Source organism: Onychostruthus taczanowskii, unplaced genomic scaffold (genome assembly GCF_017590055.1).
Source record: "Onychostruthus taczanowskii isolate IOZ18803 unplaced genomic scaffold, ASM1759005v1 scaffold38, whole genome shotgun sequence".
Classification (NCBI taxonomy): Eukaryota; Metazoa; Chordata; class Aves; order Passeriformes; family Passeridae; genus Onychostruthus; species Onychostruthus taczanowskii.
In genome coordinates this window covers 4,863,420-4,882,602 of record NW_024501237.1, presented here as the reverse complement: position 1 = coordinate 4,882,602, position 19,183 = coordinate 4,863,420, and the positions used below count along the sequence as shown (strand labels likewise).

Sequence of the window (19,183 nt, the reverse complement as noted above, 5' to 3'; positions counted from 1 at the left end):
TTCAATGTGTGTCCCTCAGAGCCTCCTGGGAGCAGTCCATGATGCATAATAAAAACAAATATGTATGGCATTACTCCTACTATTAAATTTAATTAAAAAAAAAAAAAAAGGAAGCTGGAAGTTCTTAGTCTCAAGAAAAGAGGGTGGAGCAGGGGAAAAGTGCAGAGCCCATCTAACAATGGGGAGTCCGCTTTATTAGTATTAAAGAGGAAAATGAAATTGCTCTGGCAGCAGTGCAATAAAACACCAGGAAGATTATGTCAGTCTTTGTTTGCACACAGTATGATTCTTCTCTTTCACCAGCCAATTTGTATATTTGAAAAAGCATTTGCTTGGTTAAAATAATGAGCTGAACTTCATCCAACTCCCCAATTATACAAAAAAAAATCTTAGAAGAAATACAGACAATTGGTTTTGATCAACTAAAAAAAAAAAATAGGAGTAGTGGCCACAGAACACTTATAGGACCTTGTCAACATACCTGCATATGTACACACACACATATATGTATATATCACAGTTTCTGCTGAGACAGGCAACTCTCAATGACTCTTTTCTGTAGCTGTTGTGGTTTGAGATGGCAGCTTCAGAAATTTAGCAAAATTCTTACTAATTCTGCCTGAGACTTGAGCTGGATACGTTAGTCTAGGATTACCTCAGAGAAGAGAGACTAAGTGTGAAGTTAAATTTATGTAAGTATATTTAAAGAGACAAGTCATGTATCCTAATTATGTTACGATTTAACAGGCAGAAATCTGTGTTAATGAACAAGTTCATTTTTAAAATATATTCCTTTATTCCAGATTGTTTTAGATTACTAGTTTGGGGAAAAAAACACATGTTTTTTTAATATTTCAGTGTTTGAACAGGAGATGTCAACTGATGGGGGAGTGTATCATCTAGAGCATGCATTCAGTGGGTGTAGGTTTGTTCCCCTGTTGCACCAGCTCTGACCTCTTCAGCAGGCACACTTCCATCAGCCAGGGCAGAGCTGAACAAACATTGACAGTTCAAATACGTTTTAAAATGGTTTTGCCACTCCATTAATACCATCAGTGACAAAACTCAAAATCTATTCATTGCCGTTCCTTTCCGTGGTCTGCCAGGCAGCGAGGTGAGCTCAGCCATGCGCTGCAGGAGCAGGGTGGTGCCCGGGTGCTCCCCTGCAGGTTGTGCTCTCCCCTACTGATGCCATGGATGTTGTTCCCTGTCTCCGCAGGGAGCGGATGCGCCAGTCGGCGATGTTTGAGCTGTGCCAGGGCATGCACCAGATCAGCCTGCAGTTTGTCCGCCTGCAGCTCAGCTTCGAGGAGTACACGATCATGAAAGTGCTGCTGCTCTTAAGCACAGGTGAGTTGGGTCCTTGGTTATGTAGGAGTGTTTGAAAGTATTCCAGTTGACAAAGAGATGTGGTGATTTTAACCAACCTGACAAAAGAGCCAAGCCTGGGTTTATGCCTTGGGGTTTATCTATAGTTAGCACGGGAGGTGTCTTTGCAATTTAAGTATGTCATGTGCATTGGAGGGACAGGAGTGGCCAGGCACAGGACTTTGAACCCCCTTTCCGTAGGGGGACCACACCAACAGACATGCCAGGCAAGTGCCACAGCTGTGGGGATTGAGGGAAAATCCCTGCTTGACATTCAAAGCCACCAGGGTTTGGCTGACTCAACATGACCTTCAGGATCAAAAGATGTGCATTTCCTGTACTGCAGAGCAGGTGATCTTGTAATGCCAAGTGACTAGAGAATGGAAAGCCCTTCCACGAGCTTCTGAAAGTTTAATAGATGACAGTGTGTGCTTCCTTTTTTCTCTTGAGCATCATGCTTTGAGTTTTAAGACACAAAATTACATCTTGGTGCTTGTTACAGCACTGTGTAGTAATTAGCAGATCTCTTGATCTAATCTTACTGAAAATATTGAAAACCTCCTGTCCCAGTGCAATTGTATAAATACACAGGCAGTTTGTACATTATTTTTCCATCAGTAACAGCCTGTAAACCTGTAAGCATATGTTATTCTGTGGAATCCTGCTCCTTTTTGTGAGGAACAACTCGGTGACACCATGACAAGCCAGCTCTGTGGTTAAAGTACCTGCCTTTGAAGGGGGACGTGAGGCTGCAGTTCTTGTCAGAGCTGGAGGGCATTTGGATCCTCTAACAGAAACCTCCTGGGGCTGTAAGTTTTTTGGGCTCAGCCATCTCTGTCCCTTCCGTCTTCCAACTGAATTTGTTCCAGCTTGCTGGGATTGGGAGAGACACCAATTTTTGGGGAGCCCTTTGTGTTGTGGCTTGCAGAGTGTGACCCTTCCCCCTTCCAACTGAATTTGTTCCAGCTTGCTGGGATTGGGAGAGATACCACTTTTTGGGGAGCCCTTTGTGTCGTGACACCAGGTCCCACTCCACCAAGGGCTGGAAATGGTCAGCCAGTGAGCCTGGAACAGTGGGATGGGGCTATGCTCCAGGCATGCCCTGAGGGGTAAATGGGCTTTTTTTTAAAGGTTGTCACTCTTCCTGTTTCCAGAAGCAATGTGCTCAGGGAGGGTTTGGCTCCCAAAGTGTTCTTGAGAGCGTGTCTGGATTGGAGATCTGCCTCTGCAGCATTTTAATCAGCCTTAAAGGGGAAGAATCTTTAGAAAAACCTGAAGGTATTCTAAAAATGTAGCAAAATGTGCCTCTGCAGCATTTTAATCAGCCTTAAAGGGGAAGAATCTTTAGAAAAATAACCTGAAGGTATTCCAAAAATGCAGCAAAATATCTTTAAGCCAGGTATTTATTATTCTACCCTCTCGAGAGTGTAAACTACCAAGTTATTGCAAGAATCTGTTAGGTGAGATCAGTCTGGCCAATTAACTTCAGTGAGCTGGGGTCACTGTCAAACACACACCACAGTCACTAGAAAACCTGCTAAAAATAGTTTGTTTTGGGAGAATCAGGATATTTACATTAGAGAGAGAGAAAAAGGAGAGCAAAATGGAAATGGAGGTGGTGATAAAACCCAGAAAGTGTCAAGTGAAGGGCAGCAAACCTGGTTTTGAGCGCTTGCACCTTGGTACAGTCTTATGACAGAAAACTCCAGGTTTGTTTCATTTAAATTCTTTTATTGAATCATGTGATGAATAGAGTACAAGTTATTCTGAAACTTTCATGGCGACCACATCAAGGAAGTTTCACTCCATTTACATGTGGAAGAAACCACACATTACAACTCAGTTGTTTTCTTGCTTTCCACAGACCATAGATTTTGGGAGCTTGCCAACAGTATTGCTGCATTTAATAAGTAAAATCAGAAACACTGGGCAAACCTCCAGAATTTCATGTTTTGCTTGAGTTCTCTTTATTTGTGGTCTTTCTTTCTTCCTTAATAATCTGGCTGTGGTGATAGTATAATAATTTTCAGACAGAACAGTAAAACACATAGTAGTAGACAAAGAAAGAGTGATTCTAACAGCCTGTAAGCACTGTACATATTAAAGGAACTGTAAAACCTGTGCATTTTGTGTGAGGGCCACAGCATGCTCTGATGGCTTTACTTATCTTGATTGGTGCCTCTGTGTTCATTCACCTTGAACTGAATTTGTAGATTTGTTCCAGACAGTTTCTTTTATCTGTCAGGTGACTGAGAGACTTTGTGTCTAGAATTTGAAAATTAAATGAACATACGATATTTATATTATGATTGTGTAATATAAATATATAATATTTACCAAGCAGCAGGCAGGCTGGTGTGTTACCTCCTAGGCTTTTTCTAAAGATTCTTCTTTTTGCCCCCTTCCAGCACTTGGTGGCCTCAAGTCCCTGCTGCTCTTGTGGTGGTACAGCTCCTCCTTGTTCCCCATTGCTAAACTTTGTTTGTAGAGACTGATGCTTTTTCTTAAAGCTTCTACTCTGGAGCCATTTAGGGCAGTTGTTATATGCTTCTAATGTGATTTCAGTGGGATAGAGGGCAGTTGAGAGGATTCAGAAGAGAAGGGAATGTATGAACAAGACATTTTCTGTCAAGAGGTTAAGTCAGGGTAAGCTGAATTGGAAGATCACCTTTTTTTTCCTTTCTCTTTTTAGTAGGTAACTTCCCATTTAGCTTAATCTGACATAGTTTTCTGACTTACTTAGGAAATAAAGTCACTCATGTACAGACCATATTTTATTTTCCTTCTATGGACTATGCCTAAGAGATACAGAGAAAAAACCACATTTGATGGTTAAGCAGTGTTCAATTAATTTGGTTATTAAAACTCAGAATATTTTGAGTAATGTTGTTAATAACCTCTTTGGAGTTTTCATAGGGATCATATCCTAATAAGCCATTCCTGTTTGGGGCAGAACCTGTAGGAGTGTTTGCAGTCTGTAAAAAACAGGGTATATGCATTTGTAATCAGCTCTGCTGATACTGGTCCCAATAAAAAGTATCAGAAAACTGTGCTTGTGACCCATTTATAAAATGATGATTCCATGATCATGATTCTATCTCTGTCTGGCAGATGGAAACTTTAACAGGACACTAGAAATGGTTACAACTGTCTGTCATGGTCAAGCACTGGGTTAGGGTGCCTGTCTGGAAAACAGTCTTCTGTTCTATGCAGAAAAATGGCTCTGCTTTGTTCTAGATGCTATGCAGATGCTTGCTAACATTCAAAGAAATTTTAGATCTTACTTGATGGCATTAAAATGTGTCACTTGGTCTAGCATTTCTGCAGATAACAGCTGTGATTCTGTACCTTCTCCTCCTCTGCCAAGTGTGGGGAATCATTCAAGAATGATAGATCACGTTTTCAGCTTCTAACAAAATACCCTTGATCCATCTGCTTGGTTTTTATGTGGTTGGATTGCATTGAAAGCAGTTTGGACATGAGGTTAGCATGTGTCCTATTTCTGAGATGTTATCTTGTCCTCTGCCACAGCTCCTGCAATCACACATCTGGAGAGGATGCCTGACTCGCTTGAGAATCTGTGTGATGTTGTTGATCCTTCACCCATGTCTGTAAAATTACGGACTTTGATTAAAGGTTTCATTCCTTCATCCACTGACTGGTGTAACTGTTTAAGTATGCACATCAAAAGAATAAGCAATGCAGTTAATACTAATTTAAGACTGTCTTTTCAATGACAGTTCCCAAGGATGGTCTCAAAAGCCAAGCTGCATTTGAAGAAATGAGGGCAAATTACATTAAAGAACTAAAGAAGATGGTAACTAAATGTCCAAGTAACTCTGGGCAAAGCTGGCAGAGATTCTACCAACTGACTAAACTTCTTGACTCCATGCATGATGTAAGTATAACTCCTCAGGGAGCTCAGAAAACTTAAGCAAAAATCTCTCCATTAAGGTTAACAAATAGTCTTTAATTGTGTTAACTGACAGGGAGACAAAAAACAACCATATTCTTTCTAAAGGGACATCTGAGAGAAGTTACAGATGAATTAAAGAAGTTAAAATAAGAAAGTAGAAGTCATTGAGGTGAAAGGTTCAAGCATTAGTGCATTACACATCCAGCATGCCTGATGTGCCAATAAATACGGATTTCATTTGGTGGTCTTTTACAGCTGGGTTTGTAATAATGATGACTTGAAAAGATGCACTGAGTCCTTGAAGCCATCCTGGGTGTTTGAAGCTTTATTTGAACTTTTCAAGTGGAAGATTCCTTGTTGGGTTATTTCTGCCACCCTGCCTTATTCCAGCACAAGGTGTTTTACATGTCTCAGGTGTGAGATGTGATGAATGACATAGGAAACTAAAATTTTGGTCTCAAAGCACCTGGGCTGCTGATGCCTCTGCCCAGAGTGATTGTGGTAGATTCCAGAAGGGGTGTCCATAATGTTGAGCTGTTTAGTTGGGAGTAACCTGGTTCTAGCCAGTGTAATGGCAAGTGCAAAATTTACCTCTGCAGCAGCAGGGCTGTATCTCCTTTAACTTGCTCTGAGGGAGCGTGCAGCCTCTGCAGAGGAAACAAGTGACCCAGCTGGTAAGGTCTCCTCAAGCTGAGGGTTTTCCTAGTGTCCCCTGAGAGTTCCCTGGGGACCAGCCCATTGCCTGGGCCAGCAAGGCTGGCACCCATCCTCTCCAAAGCTGTGCCATGGTGCATCAAGTGATGGGAGACTCCTGGGGAGAGTGAGTGACCTTCAGCTGTCTTTGGGTACATGAGAGGAGGGCTCCCAGCATGCTCATTACCCTTCCAGTAAAATCTGACAAACTGCAGCAAAGGAGAAAGCTGCCCTGCTCCATCCTGGCTGGGATTCGTTTAGGGAAGGATCTTTGCTGCATGAAGCTACAGCACTTGCTTTCAGAGCCTGCATACAAATGTGTGTCTTTGTACTCTACTTAAATTTCATTTTGCAGAGATGGTACAGTACGGTGCACTTCAGGTCATATCGGTGTAACAGCCTCAGGTCTGTTTACAGAATGTACATATGGAATTATTTTTCAAATATTGTTCTGTTGTTCATTAAAACATTGCAAACCTTAGTGGGAGGCAGGGGGAGTATTATTAGTACTGCAGTAATAGCTCATTCTTCATAGATCAGGTTTCACTTGCTCAGTGCCAGCAAAGGAAGTTGTAGTGTTTTAGTGAAGAAAAAAAGGGATGGGTGATAAAATCACTTGCAAGAATTCACATCTGAACCTCGAGGCAGCATAACAAACCCCTGCATTTATGGAGTTTTCCAATCCTCTTCAGGATAGGCAGTGTCTGATTTGTTGCTGAAATGGGAGTGTTTGTGTGGTTAAGGTGACTGGATGACAGGCTCGTGCTTACTGAGAGCACTCCCATGTCCTACAGACATTTTCCAAAACACAGCATTAACCATTGGGAACTGAACTAACCAGAGGAAGAAGGCTGCTCTTGCATTTTATTTAATTTTTAATTAAGCTATTTTTGCATTACTTTTGTTTTAATAGTCAAAGGACTTTTTAAAGAAAGTCCTATTGTCAGCAATCTCTGTTAGAAAGGCTGGTTGTCTCCACAACAGTGTTTCCTTTCAGAGATGATACTGGAGACTTGTTCAACAAGGGCACTTGTTTATTTTTTCTCTTTAAAACAGTTTTTTTTTTTTGCTTTTTGGTTTTTGAAATCCATCAGAATAAATTCAGACTGGTGATAATATTAATGAGAAGTGAGAATTAATATTCTCTCCCTACAGCCTGTTAGTGCAGAATTTCTCTGTTCAATTGATGTGAATGCAAATTTTCTGCTTGGTTCCTTAGTCTAGGAGGAACGCTTCCTCAGCTGTCAACTATGTATTTTTAACTTATTCCATTATAATTTCAGAGGATCAGAATATATTTGGTACTGGGCAGTCTAACTGGAGCTGAGGCCCAGTTTAGATGCTGCTGTAGACTTGGCATTGGCATTTTCAGTGCAAGCCGGAAGGGGCTTCTGCACAGTCCATGCTTGTTCAGCCCTCCTGCTGTATCCAGCTTGTGCAGCTGAGCAGAGCAGCATCTCATCACTCGTGGAATTCACTTCACCTGAGTGTAGGGGCAAGCAATAAAAAACCCTGCTCCTTTGTACCTCCAGACTTGCTTTCATCAACCTCATTTATAAGACATCTGTCTGAGGAATATATGAAATACAGTGCATGGAAATATCAAATTACAGTATGGTTGGCTTAATATGAGGAAGAACAAGAAAACCCAAACAAGATGGTTTTACATTGCTCAGTATGCTAAATCATTCATCCACACAGCAAACATATGTGCAGGTAGAAAAGTGCCAAGCTGAGGAAATAAATTTTCAAGAAGGCCAGGCAGGCATTTAAGTATCTGAAAACATCAGCAACTTTATTTAATGATCCATAAAGCCTCAAAGCACCTTAAGAATAAGAGATGGAAACCCATCCCAGGCAGACAAGATGAACAGGGTTCTGTGCATCTGCACACCTGTGCTGGGCCTTTGGAGCCTGCCTGCAGCCTGCCCTGTCACTCTCTGTGCCCTGTGGAAGCCGTGCGTGCTGAGGCAGCAGGACGTGGATTAGTGGAGAACATGGCAGTGCTGGGTTAACAGCTGGACTCAGTGATCTCAGAGGTCTTTTCAAAACGTAATGATTCTATGTTCCCATATTTCCTTCTTGTAGGGATTGTATTTCTGTTATTTTGGGTGGCTCATGTGCATCATGTCCTGAAGAACCACACTGCAGCAAGGACAGTGCCCCTCTCTACCTAGACCCCAGAAGTTTGGTCTTGTGCTTGTGAATGGCTGTGGGCATTTCAGAGAGAGATGCACATGCAGCACTTGGATGGAGGTGAAGTGCCTGACAAACGCCCTCAGGAACATTAGAAACAGATGTCCTGCACATGGTATCAAAAACTTCATCTGGATCCTCCTCAGCATCTCCTGTTGGCTTTGGCAGGAAGGGCTGTATCTTGCATGGCAGGCCTTGCTTCATATAGAGACTGTGCAGTGTATGGTTAGGCAGTTTGCAGAACAAAAGCTGAATTTGGTTTCAATCTGGCTGATACTAAACAGGCTTTGAGTAAAGAGGGCTTTTGTTTCGATGCCATGACATTAAACCCTAATGTGAACCTTCCCCTTGGCAAGGCAGCGCCCTGTGCTGTCATTTGCTTGTTGACATTTTCTGCCAAACAAAAATAAATTCTTTAAGGTTCATGCTGCTGAATAATTAATTTTTTATGGTTCCTGAAGGGAATACTTTATAGCTGAGGTGGATCTTTCCATAGGCTGAGAGCGCCAGATTTCACTCGCTGAAAGAGCTGACAGTGGGAATAAGGGCATGGATCCTCCAGGGGCAGGTTGCAAGGGATGCTGTGCTGGATGCAAATGTGCCTCTGCAGGTTCCTAATCCCGCAGATACAAAGCTGCAGATGAGCCCCTCAGCTGTCACTAGCACCTTTGGGTACACTTACTTCTGCTGCTGATCTGCCCAAGTTGTGTCCCACAGACGATGAGCAGTTTGGAGCCTCATTTTGGTCCCAGTGCCTGAATTCTCAGGGTGAGCATTTTCTCTGTTTAGTGAGAGGATAGATCCAGCCTCTACTCCCAGAGCAGCAGTGATGTGGGAGTGTGCCAGGTGTGTGTTGTGGCAGCTAATACGCATCTGTCAAGTGAGAAATTGATTCCCAGCTCCCTAATGTAGACAGAAGCTACTCTGAAAGTCGTCTTGCTCAGTTCGTAATGGTCGGATCCCTCTACCTTCACGTTTGTTGGGGAAGGGCAGAACCCCGCTACTGTTGAAGAGCAAAGGAGACTTGTCTCACAGTTTGTGCTGGCCAAGGGATGAGGATGTTTCATTGCTGTGTGATGCTGTGGGTGCATCCTCCAGGCACAGAACACTAATTGAACTCAGGCCCTTCTGTGGCATGTCCAGGTGTCAGGTGCTGTGGTTTGGGTGTGCACGTGGTTATAAAGGAAACATGCAAAAATGAGTGCAGTTCCTGAGTCAGATAAATACATCAGTCCAGGCAGAACCAGGGTCCATGTTAGCTCTGCCAGATACTGTTAGTGCCTAATCCATAGGTATTTTATCCATCTTTTACTCCTTACTAGCATGAGACAAATTCTCTGCATAGTTATAACCAGAGGCTTTATCCCTTGGTCTTCCCTTGTACTCCCTGATGGTGGAAGGCTTTACTCTTGGGTTGGAGTTCAGGATTTCCTAGGCAGCTAGGAACTGGCCACTGTGGGTCACCAAAGACATATGGATCTTCAAGAATCAGCCTCTAAGCCATCCCAGAAGGAATAACTTCCTTCCTGAGCCCTTGGAGTAATGATTACTTAACATCATAGGATTTTCATAGGACTGGGAGCAAAAACTAGTATAGTGGTAATGGAATAATCAAGACCTGCTTGGCAGTGGTTTTCCTTAGCCTTCCTAGTTGTTGGAGCAGGAGTTTTGTATCCACTGGGTGAAGTGGAAAAAGCAGGAAATGACAGTAGTCCTAAACTCACCAAGGGCTCTGCTGGGTGATAAAGGAGCTATGTGGGCAGGGACCCATTCCTGAAAGGGGACAGAAACAGGCAGTGTGCAGTTTGAAGTGTCTTTTTTTTTTTTTTTTTCATATAGGAGAGCACTAAAGTTTCTGACAGTAATAGCTGTAGTTAATAATAGGAAAAAATTACTCAGCATTGTGTTGTTACCCTACTGCTGTCTTAATTGCTGTCTCAGTAGGCTTAATCACAGAGATGCTACTGATAGAGAAGTAACTGAGGGCTTTCATACCACACTCAGAGATTCTGAGAGAATTTGGAGAAAAAGAAGCGCAGGAACGTGCACCCTTTGCAAATCCAATAGTTCTTACCATTTCTGGAAATGCAAAGGCATCATGGTGAGCTTTCCAAACTAAAATACATTTTTTTTTCCTGCAAAAATGGGGCAAGTGCTCAAAGGTCACTTTAACTGTATTAACTTCAGAGACTTCATTAAAGGATTCTTTTTTTTTTTTAATTATGAAGAACAGTATGCCTGAAAAAGTCCATTTTATACACACCCCACCCTAATAACAGAAAATTACATTTGATTAATACTTCTGTTTCTCAGAGGTGCTCAATACAGCATACAAATGCAAAAATTGATTAGGTAAAAATACCAGAATTGCCAAGACTGCTGTAGCTCTGAAAATGTTTGAAGCACAGCACTCTGCAGGGGTAGTGATGAGAGAATTGGGAATTGTTTTAGTTGTGGCCTTAACTGCACTGCCAAGCTGTGAGTCTTCAGAAGTGTGCTTCAGTAGCTGAATTAATTGAGATTGTAGAAGCCAGGATGTTTCTAGTCACCATTATACTGCTTGTGCAAACAGCAGTGCTTTCACTCTCACTGCTAAATTGGAGTTGTCTGTCACACTACTGGAGGGGGGGAGCTCTCAGCTTTTCCAGTATAAACCACCAGAAGCAGAGGGTAGAAGTGGTCAGCAAAAGTGTAGTCAGGAGTTCTGAGAGCACAGGGATTTTACAAGGCTTTAAAGAACAACCATATTTGATCTAGGAAATTCATAAGGCACATTCAGAGGTGCTGGATAGCTGATGTTACCTTGCTTGTCACCTGTGGAGACAGTCACTGCAAGCACACAGCTTGTGTGTTCCAAGAGAAAACAAACTTTCTGATATCCTTACTGAAGAGGGAACGCCTCTTTTAAAGCAAAAGACCATCTAAATTATTTACCTGTTACAAATCAAAACTCCATCAGACAAATGTTGTTTGGGATGTAGAAGCAAGGACTCACGTTTCAAAATTAACATTGCCTGTGGGACTTGAGTTTTTCATCCTTTCAGTGCATCCACATGCCAAGGCTGCTGAGCTGGCAGGGGACTGGTACTTTTGAAAATGCACAGGAGCACACCTGCAGAAAATAGCCTGCTCATGGCTCAGCTCTTGGTCTCACAGCTTTATCTGTCTGACCTTAGCACAGTGTTTACATTTTCGTACTTCTGAGCTGGCTTTCAATTGTGCCACATTTGTTCCTCTTTATTTTAAATTAATGCTTTCCCAGTCCCAAAAACCATGCAGCTTTCAAGGCTGGAGTTAAAAAGATCCTGGCTGCAATCCCGTGGTCCTGGTGACACATGGGGTCACAGGTGTGACACACGTGCTTCCCAGCCCTCCCTTTTTCTTTATGTGGATGATTATTGTCAAGTGTGTTAAAGCTGATAGCTTAAGAAAGTGGAACAAAAGTTTTAGCAGACTAAATAAGTATAGAAAATACATTGTCCTTAGGGCTTATACCCAAGTATGACAGGATAGGAGGGTTCTAGGGATTGTCTTTTAAACTGTTGTGCAAACTGAACCATTCTCCTCTGTGGTGAGATTCGTAGTGTGCTGTAGTTGTATCCATGCTCACATGCTGGTTTTCACCCACTGGACTTCTGACTTGTTTATTGACTAGAGTAGGTTATGCTTCCTTCATTAGTGTTGTTTTTCATTTCCCCTTGTCTGCATATTCACCAGACATAAATGTGTACTTGGTACTACTAAAAGCTTGCAAAGAAATCAGAATTAGTAGTTTGTAGGTAGGATTTCCTGTGACCTGTCTCACTGAATCCAGAGGCTCCACAGGGGCGTGAGGAAGTAGGAATTCAAGCTGCACAGAAGGCAGTGGGACAGAGGTGATCCCAACCCCCTCTCACATTCAGTGATGTGAAAGAAGTTAAGGAAAAGGAGCACATTCACAGGGTCATGGTCAAGGCTGTGCTGGGGTGCAAGGCTTACTTTGCTTAGGGCCGGTGTTTGATGCCAGAGGCAGGGAGGAGGGAGTGGCAATCACACCAAGACACAGTTTCCTTCACTTTGGTTTTGTGCTGTTTAGAGTGTTTTTGGCACAGGGTATATGCAGTAACAACCTCCTCCTCAAGGGTAAAGAAAGCCTTTGAACATCAGCATTTTTTCCTTGAAAACCAGATTATGTCTATGCTACTTATTTAGCATGCATCTGTTTAATTAATTAGTGTTGCTTCATGACATGCCAGATCATCAGGAATGACCTAAGCCCCAGCAAGCAGACTCATGTAGTGCTCAATAGCAGTGAGTCATGTGATCTCAGCACTTCTCTGGAATGTTCATAAACTGCTTACATCTTTGCAAGAACAGCTGTGAAATCTTGAAAATGAGCAATAAGGTATGGTGCTACAGGATGGAAATGTTGCTGCCCATTTTTTTAATTCATTTCCTTTTCTGCCTTCCAGAAGTCCACTTTTATTTGCCCTATCTTTAACAGGGGCTTTATGGCAGAGTGCAATTCTGCATGGTAAGAATTGAAATGACAAACTTGTGTTTGATAAACTACACAAGCAGAAGTGTTTCAAGTCCTCTGCAAGGACACGAGGTGCCAAAATTAATTTAACACTTAGATTTTTAAATAGCAGAGGCTCTTTCCTTCAATCACACACTGTTGTGTGAACTGCAGTGGAAGTTCACACACTCACTGAAACCTGGATGTGCTTCATTCCTTCACATTTCTTAAAGATTGGGAGCAGTCCAATATACTGTAAGGCTTTAGGAGATGCATTCAGGTCACAGCCACCAAAAAACCTGTAGATTCTGTCTCTATAAAACCTGAAGTGCCACTGTGTGATGCAGCATTTGTGTTGTTGAGCTACAAACATCAGCTGCTCTGGCAGTTGTAAGTTGTGGGCCCTGGAGAATGCACTGAAGTTAACCAAATAATCTGATTTAATGAATGTGTATCCATCTGAAGCTGGGAGATAAAATAGTTTATGGCTGATCTTTTCCCCCGGGCAGAAACCTTTATTTTTGTAGACCTGGAGTCTTCTTGGTGGACAGTTGCTGTTAGTGAAAGGAGAAGTGCAGTTAGGCTGAAAAATCAAATCTGTGGTCTCTTGGGTTTTCCTAGTTGCTGATTTTTAATGAGTCAAGTAGCTCTTTGGCATTTGGGTTCTTTTGTTTGCTTTATAACCCCTGTGAATGGACTGTCAGGTCAGAGTAAGATGGTATTTCTTGGAAATAATCAATTATCAGTAAGCTGTTGTTGTGTGCAAAAATACTGGTGTTTTTCCTGAAAAGTGTTTCTTTCTGTATTTCAGCTTGTTAGTGACTTATTGGAATTCTGCTTCTACACCTTCCGAGAGTCTCAGGCACTGAAAGTAGAGTTTCCAGCCATGCTGGTGGAAATCATCAGTGACCAGCTACCAAAGGTGGAATCTGGGAATGCCAAGCCCCTGTACTTTCACAGGAAGTGATAGAAAATGTCTTAAATGGAAGAACTTTGCCTTAAGTTTCCCTGTGTTATTCCACACCCATGAAGGACCCAAGAAACCATATTTTAAACATGCTCTTTACACTTGTTCAGCAGTCTCTGAATAGTCTAAAATCACACAAAGGGTTTGGGGGAATGGAAAGCAGTTGACTCGGATTTGGCAAGACCTAGATGTTTGGAAATTACCCCATAACCCTAAAACACTTAGAAAATGTTCCTGTTCCTCTGGATGAAAAGCCATATCTAGTCAATAACTCTTTGATTTTGATATTTTAACAGATGGAGTTTTAAATATGCCATGTAGTTTCTGGTATTGTTTGCTTGTTTTAAAAGGGTTCGAGAACTAATGAGAACTTTTTAAAGCTTACCCTTGGTTTGCACATAAAACGTAAAGTCAATATGGGGCATTAATATTCTTTTCTTGTTAAAAAAAAAAACAAAAAACAAAAAACAACAACAACAACAAAACAAAAAAAAAAAAAACAAAAAAAATTACAAAAACTATATATATACACACACATATATACACAAACACAAACCCTAACGTGTAAAGTAATAACAGAACATTTGGTGTGGAATACTGTTATCCCCACCTGTGGCATTTGTTATCCCATGTTATCCCATCATAGATGATATACACTGTGTTAAGTGTCCATTTACTATTTAATTCAAAAGGATAAGATGTGAAAAACAAATGCCCTGGTATCAATTTATAGTATCTATTGTGCTGGCTTTACAAATAATTTTTTGCAGTCTTTTGCTGTACTGTACATTGCTGTATGTATAAATTGTGAAGGACCTGAAATAAGGTGTAAGGAACTTTTGTAAATGAGACAAAAAATCTTTAATGGTTAATAGGATGAACGGGAAAGTATTTTTGAAAGAACTCTATTTTGCTGGAGACTATTTAAGTACTATCTTTGTCTAAACAAACAAGGTAATTTTTTTGTAAAGTGAAATGTTCTGCATGCATAATGAACCGTTTACAGTGTATTTAAGAAAGGGAAAGCTGTGCCTTTTTTAGCATCATATCTAATTTACCATCCTACAGTATCTGTTGTAAATAACCACGCTTAACCTTTTCAGTTGTGTTTTAAGCCTCTCTATTTCTCTCTATTTTCCTCCCCTTTTGTCTCTTTTGCAAGCGTATGTGACTTGAGCACATTTTAGAACTTCTGCTTCATATATCTGTAGGAAAGTACACATTTTTGTGTTTGCCACTTTACCAAGGTTTCATTTAACAAGACAAATTATGGTCTCTCTCCAAAGCTTTTACCAGCTTAATGATCTAGTGAGTTCTTGCCCTCTATTCCCTTTCTCTCTCAGGGGAACAGGGGTGAGCAACACGTTGAATGATTTTTCTTTTTTTACTAAGGTTTCCCAGATTGTTTGGTTTTGGTTTTGTTTTTTTCCTTTGAATACTGGATCTATAAAACATCTTAAAAGGTCAGATTATTATTATTTCAGATGGGGGAGATTGATTTCTGGTTATGCTGAAGGGAACATGCAGATCATTACAGTAAGTATATCAAAGAGATTTGTACTGGTGAGAGGGATGGTGAGGGATGATAAGGGCAGATAAGCTGAGTAGAATTTTTAGTGACAAACTAAAAGTGTCTGTAATTTTTTAAGCATTTTTGTAATAATCAGGATACATCCAAGAAGACAAATGTTCACACTACAAGTTCAACTCAGTTGGTCTGATTTTGTCTCAAAAATGTTTTTCTCTAGAATAAGACTGCAAAGAAAAGAATTTTTGAGGTGATTTTCACTGTTTCACAATTTATAAGCAACTACAAGATTTTGGAGTAGAATAGAGGACAGGTGAACTTTTCTGAGGCTCAACTGTTGCTACCATATGCTCATGTTTAAATAGAATAGTTTTGCAGAGTCCTAATCTGTAGTGTTCTCTCTGGGTGCCACTGGTATTTTTGAGCTATAGCGTGTCCCTTGGCCGGTCGGAATGTAGCATTTCTTGTCAATGGTGGTTGAATTAAGAATTCTACACCCTTTCTGAACTCAAATTTGGAGGTGCAGTGTGGTGCACTGAAGACAGTCAACGCTACTTGTCTTTTTAAATGACACCTGCCTTATGCAATGGGTAATCTGTAAAGACTGTATTCAGAGAGGTTTTTTTATATATAAATATATACATACATATATTATTTGCATTTTGGAAGTCTAATTCATAGGCAGATCTTTAAATACTGACCTGCACAGCAATATGAAAGCCAAACTTCCAACATGAGATATACAGCATGCAGACTGGTTGTTTACAGTAAAGACACAGTCATACATCCATCTTTTAATTTAGTTTTGTGGGTTTTTTTGGTTTTTTTTGAAGTCTAAAATAGAAGATTTCAAAGCCAGGTTCTGGGTGAATACAGTCTGCAGCAGCTTTTTATATTAACAAAGTTACTGCCTCCTTTTCTGTCTCAGAGTAACTTTGCTTGACTAAAATAGCAAAGCCATATTCTACACTTCACTGTTAAATGCCTGTCCCAGTCCAAATTGTTGTCTGTTTGCTCCTATTTTTGTACCTTATTACTTTTAATCTTGGTTTGGTACAATTCATAATTCACAGAAACTTCATATAATTAAACACACTAAATTAGTTTTAAAAAGCAATTTATATCTTTATGCAAAAACGTATGTCTGTCTTTGCAAACAACTGTAAGCAGATTATAATAAATCCTTTACTTTAATCACCTGTTGTTTATGAAACCATTCATTGATTATTATTTTTTTGCTAGACATCATTGAAGTAATAGATACAATTGGATATAGATGTTGTAAGAGGCAGTATTCTCTTATCAAGGACACTTAAGCAGAATAGCCATCACTTTTTTTATCTAAACCTGTGTACAGAAAAAAGAAAAAGAAACCACAAAACCCAGCCTTAGTTTTTAGCTACCGGGAAGTTCGTTACATTCTTTTGAATTTGTTTAGAATGAAATAGGCATTTGTCTCCTGCAAAATACAAGACAAACTATAACAGCTTTTAGAAAGTGGGCTTTTGTTCATTGAGCTAAATTATTTTGTTGTAAGAAGGAACAGGGAAATGGAGCAAGAGCATTGTATACACAGTTAAAATGTAAAATATTGTAATGTACTGCAGTGGAATATTTCAGGAATACTACACATCGTGCCACTGAGCAGTTGCACGGAGTAAAATAGAAAAGACTAAAGTTTGCAATATCAAAATCTTATTAAAAAGATACTTTACAATCAATCATGCAAAAAGCTAATTCACAGGGTGGTGTTTTTCACTGACTTGTTTAAACATTTATGAAATTAAGAAATTCTACAGTTAATGCACTTTTAATTGTTTATTAAAGATTTGACTTTTTTTAGAGCAATGTTTTCAGCTGGAGGTCAATGACTTGATAAGATAGACAGCAGTTCCGAGGCCAGGAAGCTCAGAGGAATGTTTAAGAATTCTTGGAGTTTAAATAGATTCCTGGATGAAAAAAGCAGCCAGCAGTATGGTGTAAACAGTAAAATCTATGCATAATGATGCATTTATAATTAGGGGTTTGCTTCTGTATGTTTAAAGCTTTTTAAATAAATAGAAAATATTGTTTGGTCTTTATGTTAATGTCTGCAAGTACCTATTTTTCTTTTTTTTTATACAAATTGTACAAATATACATGAATTAAACTGGTTTGATTGCAAGTATTTCTTGCATTTTAATCTCAGCTAGCTGCTGGTGCAGTGATATCCTTAGAGGCAAGCCTTCTGCTCACGTAGGAACAATACAGAACCAAAGAGTGGGTTGGGTTGGAAGGGACCTTAAAGCTAATCCAGTCCCAACCTCCAGCCTTGGGCAGGGACACCTTCCACTAGACCAGGTGCTCAGAGCCCCATTTAACCTGAACATGAACACTTCAACATAAAGTAACTTCAGATGCACTGTAGCATCTCTCTTCAGACAGCTGGAGTGTTGGTTCCAGCAATGTCTGTCAGCTCCAGGTGTCACTGTACCTGCGATGGCTTCAGCCAGGGAGCAGCTCCTCAGGCTGTAAGACAGGGAATGTCCAGCACTGAGCAACGTGGCTCATTGCACCTGCCTCCCTGTGCTTGACAGACCATGTGCTGACACTGTCCTGGGCATCCCACTGGAAGAAACAAACCTTCAGTAGCCAGACCAGTCTGGGCTCCAGCTTTTGTTAACCTCCTGCTGCTCTTCCTATTGACCAAAGTTAGTGACTCCCTCTTGCCCTGAGAAAAATTCTATTTTATATACACAAGGTCTCCCCATTGACCCTGCCTTCTCAGGGTCAGACCTGTTCCAGTTGTATTTACAGTAAGATAGCAGGAGTTTTATTTCCCCTTCTAACTATCTTAGTTTGTTCTGGACACTCTCTCAGCAATTCACCACCAAGTTCTGCACAAAACCTGGTCTGTGGTGTAAAACCACCATGTAATTGCATTTTGGTCTTTTAATAACAAGTTGCATGAACTTTTTTATTGCCAAAAAATCCTTGCACCTGCTTTCTCCTTGCTGAATTGTCAGAAGGAAAGAATAGTAGGGTATCAGCAACGTTAAGAAAAATTTCCCATATGTTTACAAACAGATGCATCTGTCATTTGCTGTTCTAGAAATAAGACAATGCTATCACTACTTAAAACCATAATAAAACTTGTAACCTGACCTCAAGCTGGGACACTCAGGTATCTCCAGAGACTGGGAGTTCATAAGGAGTACAATATTACTAAGAAAGGAGTCACAGATTTTGCTTGATAAACCATGGCCTGCCATAAGGTTTTTAAGGTGTTCTTACTTTAACTGTACATGTTGACAGGGTGAAGTTTATTTGGTGCTTACCTGTGGCTACTGCAAGGACAGGTGAGGGCAGAGTGTTGGACTCTGATGTAGAAAACAATGTCCAAGGCACATTCAGCTGAAGAGGTGAAACTCCAGTGAAGAATTGCAGTGAAACCCAGTTTAGCACTGGTGCATTTACAGCCTACACAGGCCCTCTGTCAGCAACTTTTCTCCTTAAACTGCAAACCAGGTAAGAATTGTGAAATGGGTTAAGAGAACAAGGAGCACCAATAAGGAAGGCAACTTTCTGCCCAGGTTTCTTCTGTGACACAATTGCAGAGTGTTGGGTAGCAAAAGCTGCAAGCCGTGTGGCAGTTGTATTTTCATTACAGGACAGGTAAATCAGCTAATGAGATTTTTCTTTCAATCACAAAAGATGGCATCAGAAGGAAACCTGCCATGAAGATCAGCTGGGACAACACTTAACCCTCAGCAGCTTGAAAACCCCAGGGTTTTTCACCCAGCAGAGTGGAAGTGCTGCTGGCCAAGGCACAGCACTGCACCCTGGCCAGTGACTAACAGGCTATAAATTTCTGCTGAGCCCAGCTAGGCAGGAGTCTCAGCTTGGCCATTAATTATTCAGCAAACACATCCAACCTTAATCCCCAGGCTGAGGGATTCAATCTCTGGCCCCACAGTGATGGCAAGCCCAACGCCATTTTGCACAAAAAGCTTTTTTTGGTTTTTTTTTTTTCCTAAT

General features: G+C 40.8%; 1 protein-coding gene across 5 annotated transcripts in view; it reads left to right on the top strand.

Annotated features, from left to right (window-relative positions):
* Positions 1-17,330, top strand: part of NR3C2 (nuclear receptor subfamily 3 group C member 2) — a 190,781-nt gene extending 173,451 nt beyond the window's left edge. For all 5 annotated transcript variants that reach the window (XM_041412013.1, XM_041412011.1, XM_041412012.1 and 2 more), the window contains 3 exons: positions 1,220-1,350; positions 5,109-5,266; positions 13,483-17,330. In XM_041412013.1, the coding sequence (XP_041267947.1) occupies positions 1,220-1,350; positions 5,109-5,266; positions 13,483-13,638 (445 nt within the window). In that variant the 3' untranslated portion in view covers positions 13,639-17,330. The remainder of the gene's footprint in view (positions 1-1,219; positions 1,351-5,108; positions 5,267-13,482) is intronic.
* Positions 17,331-19,183: the final 1,853 nt, after the last annotated feature.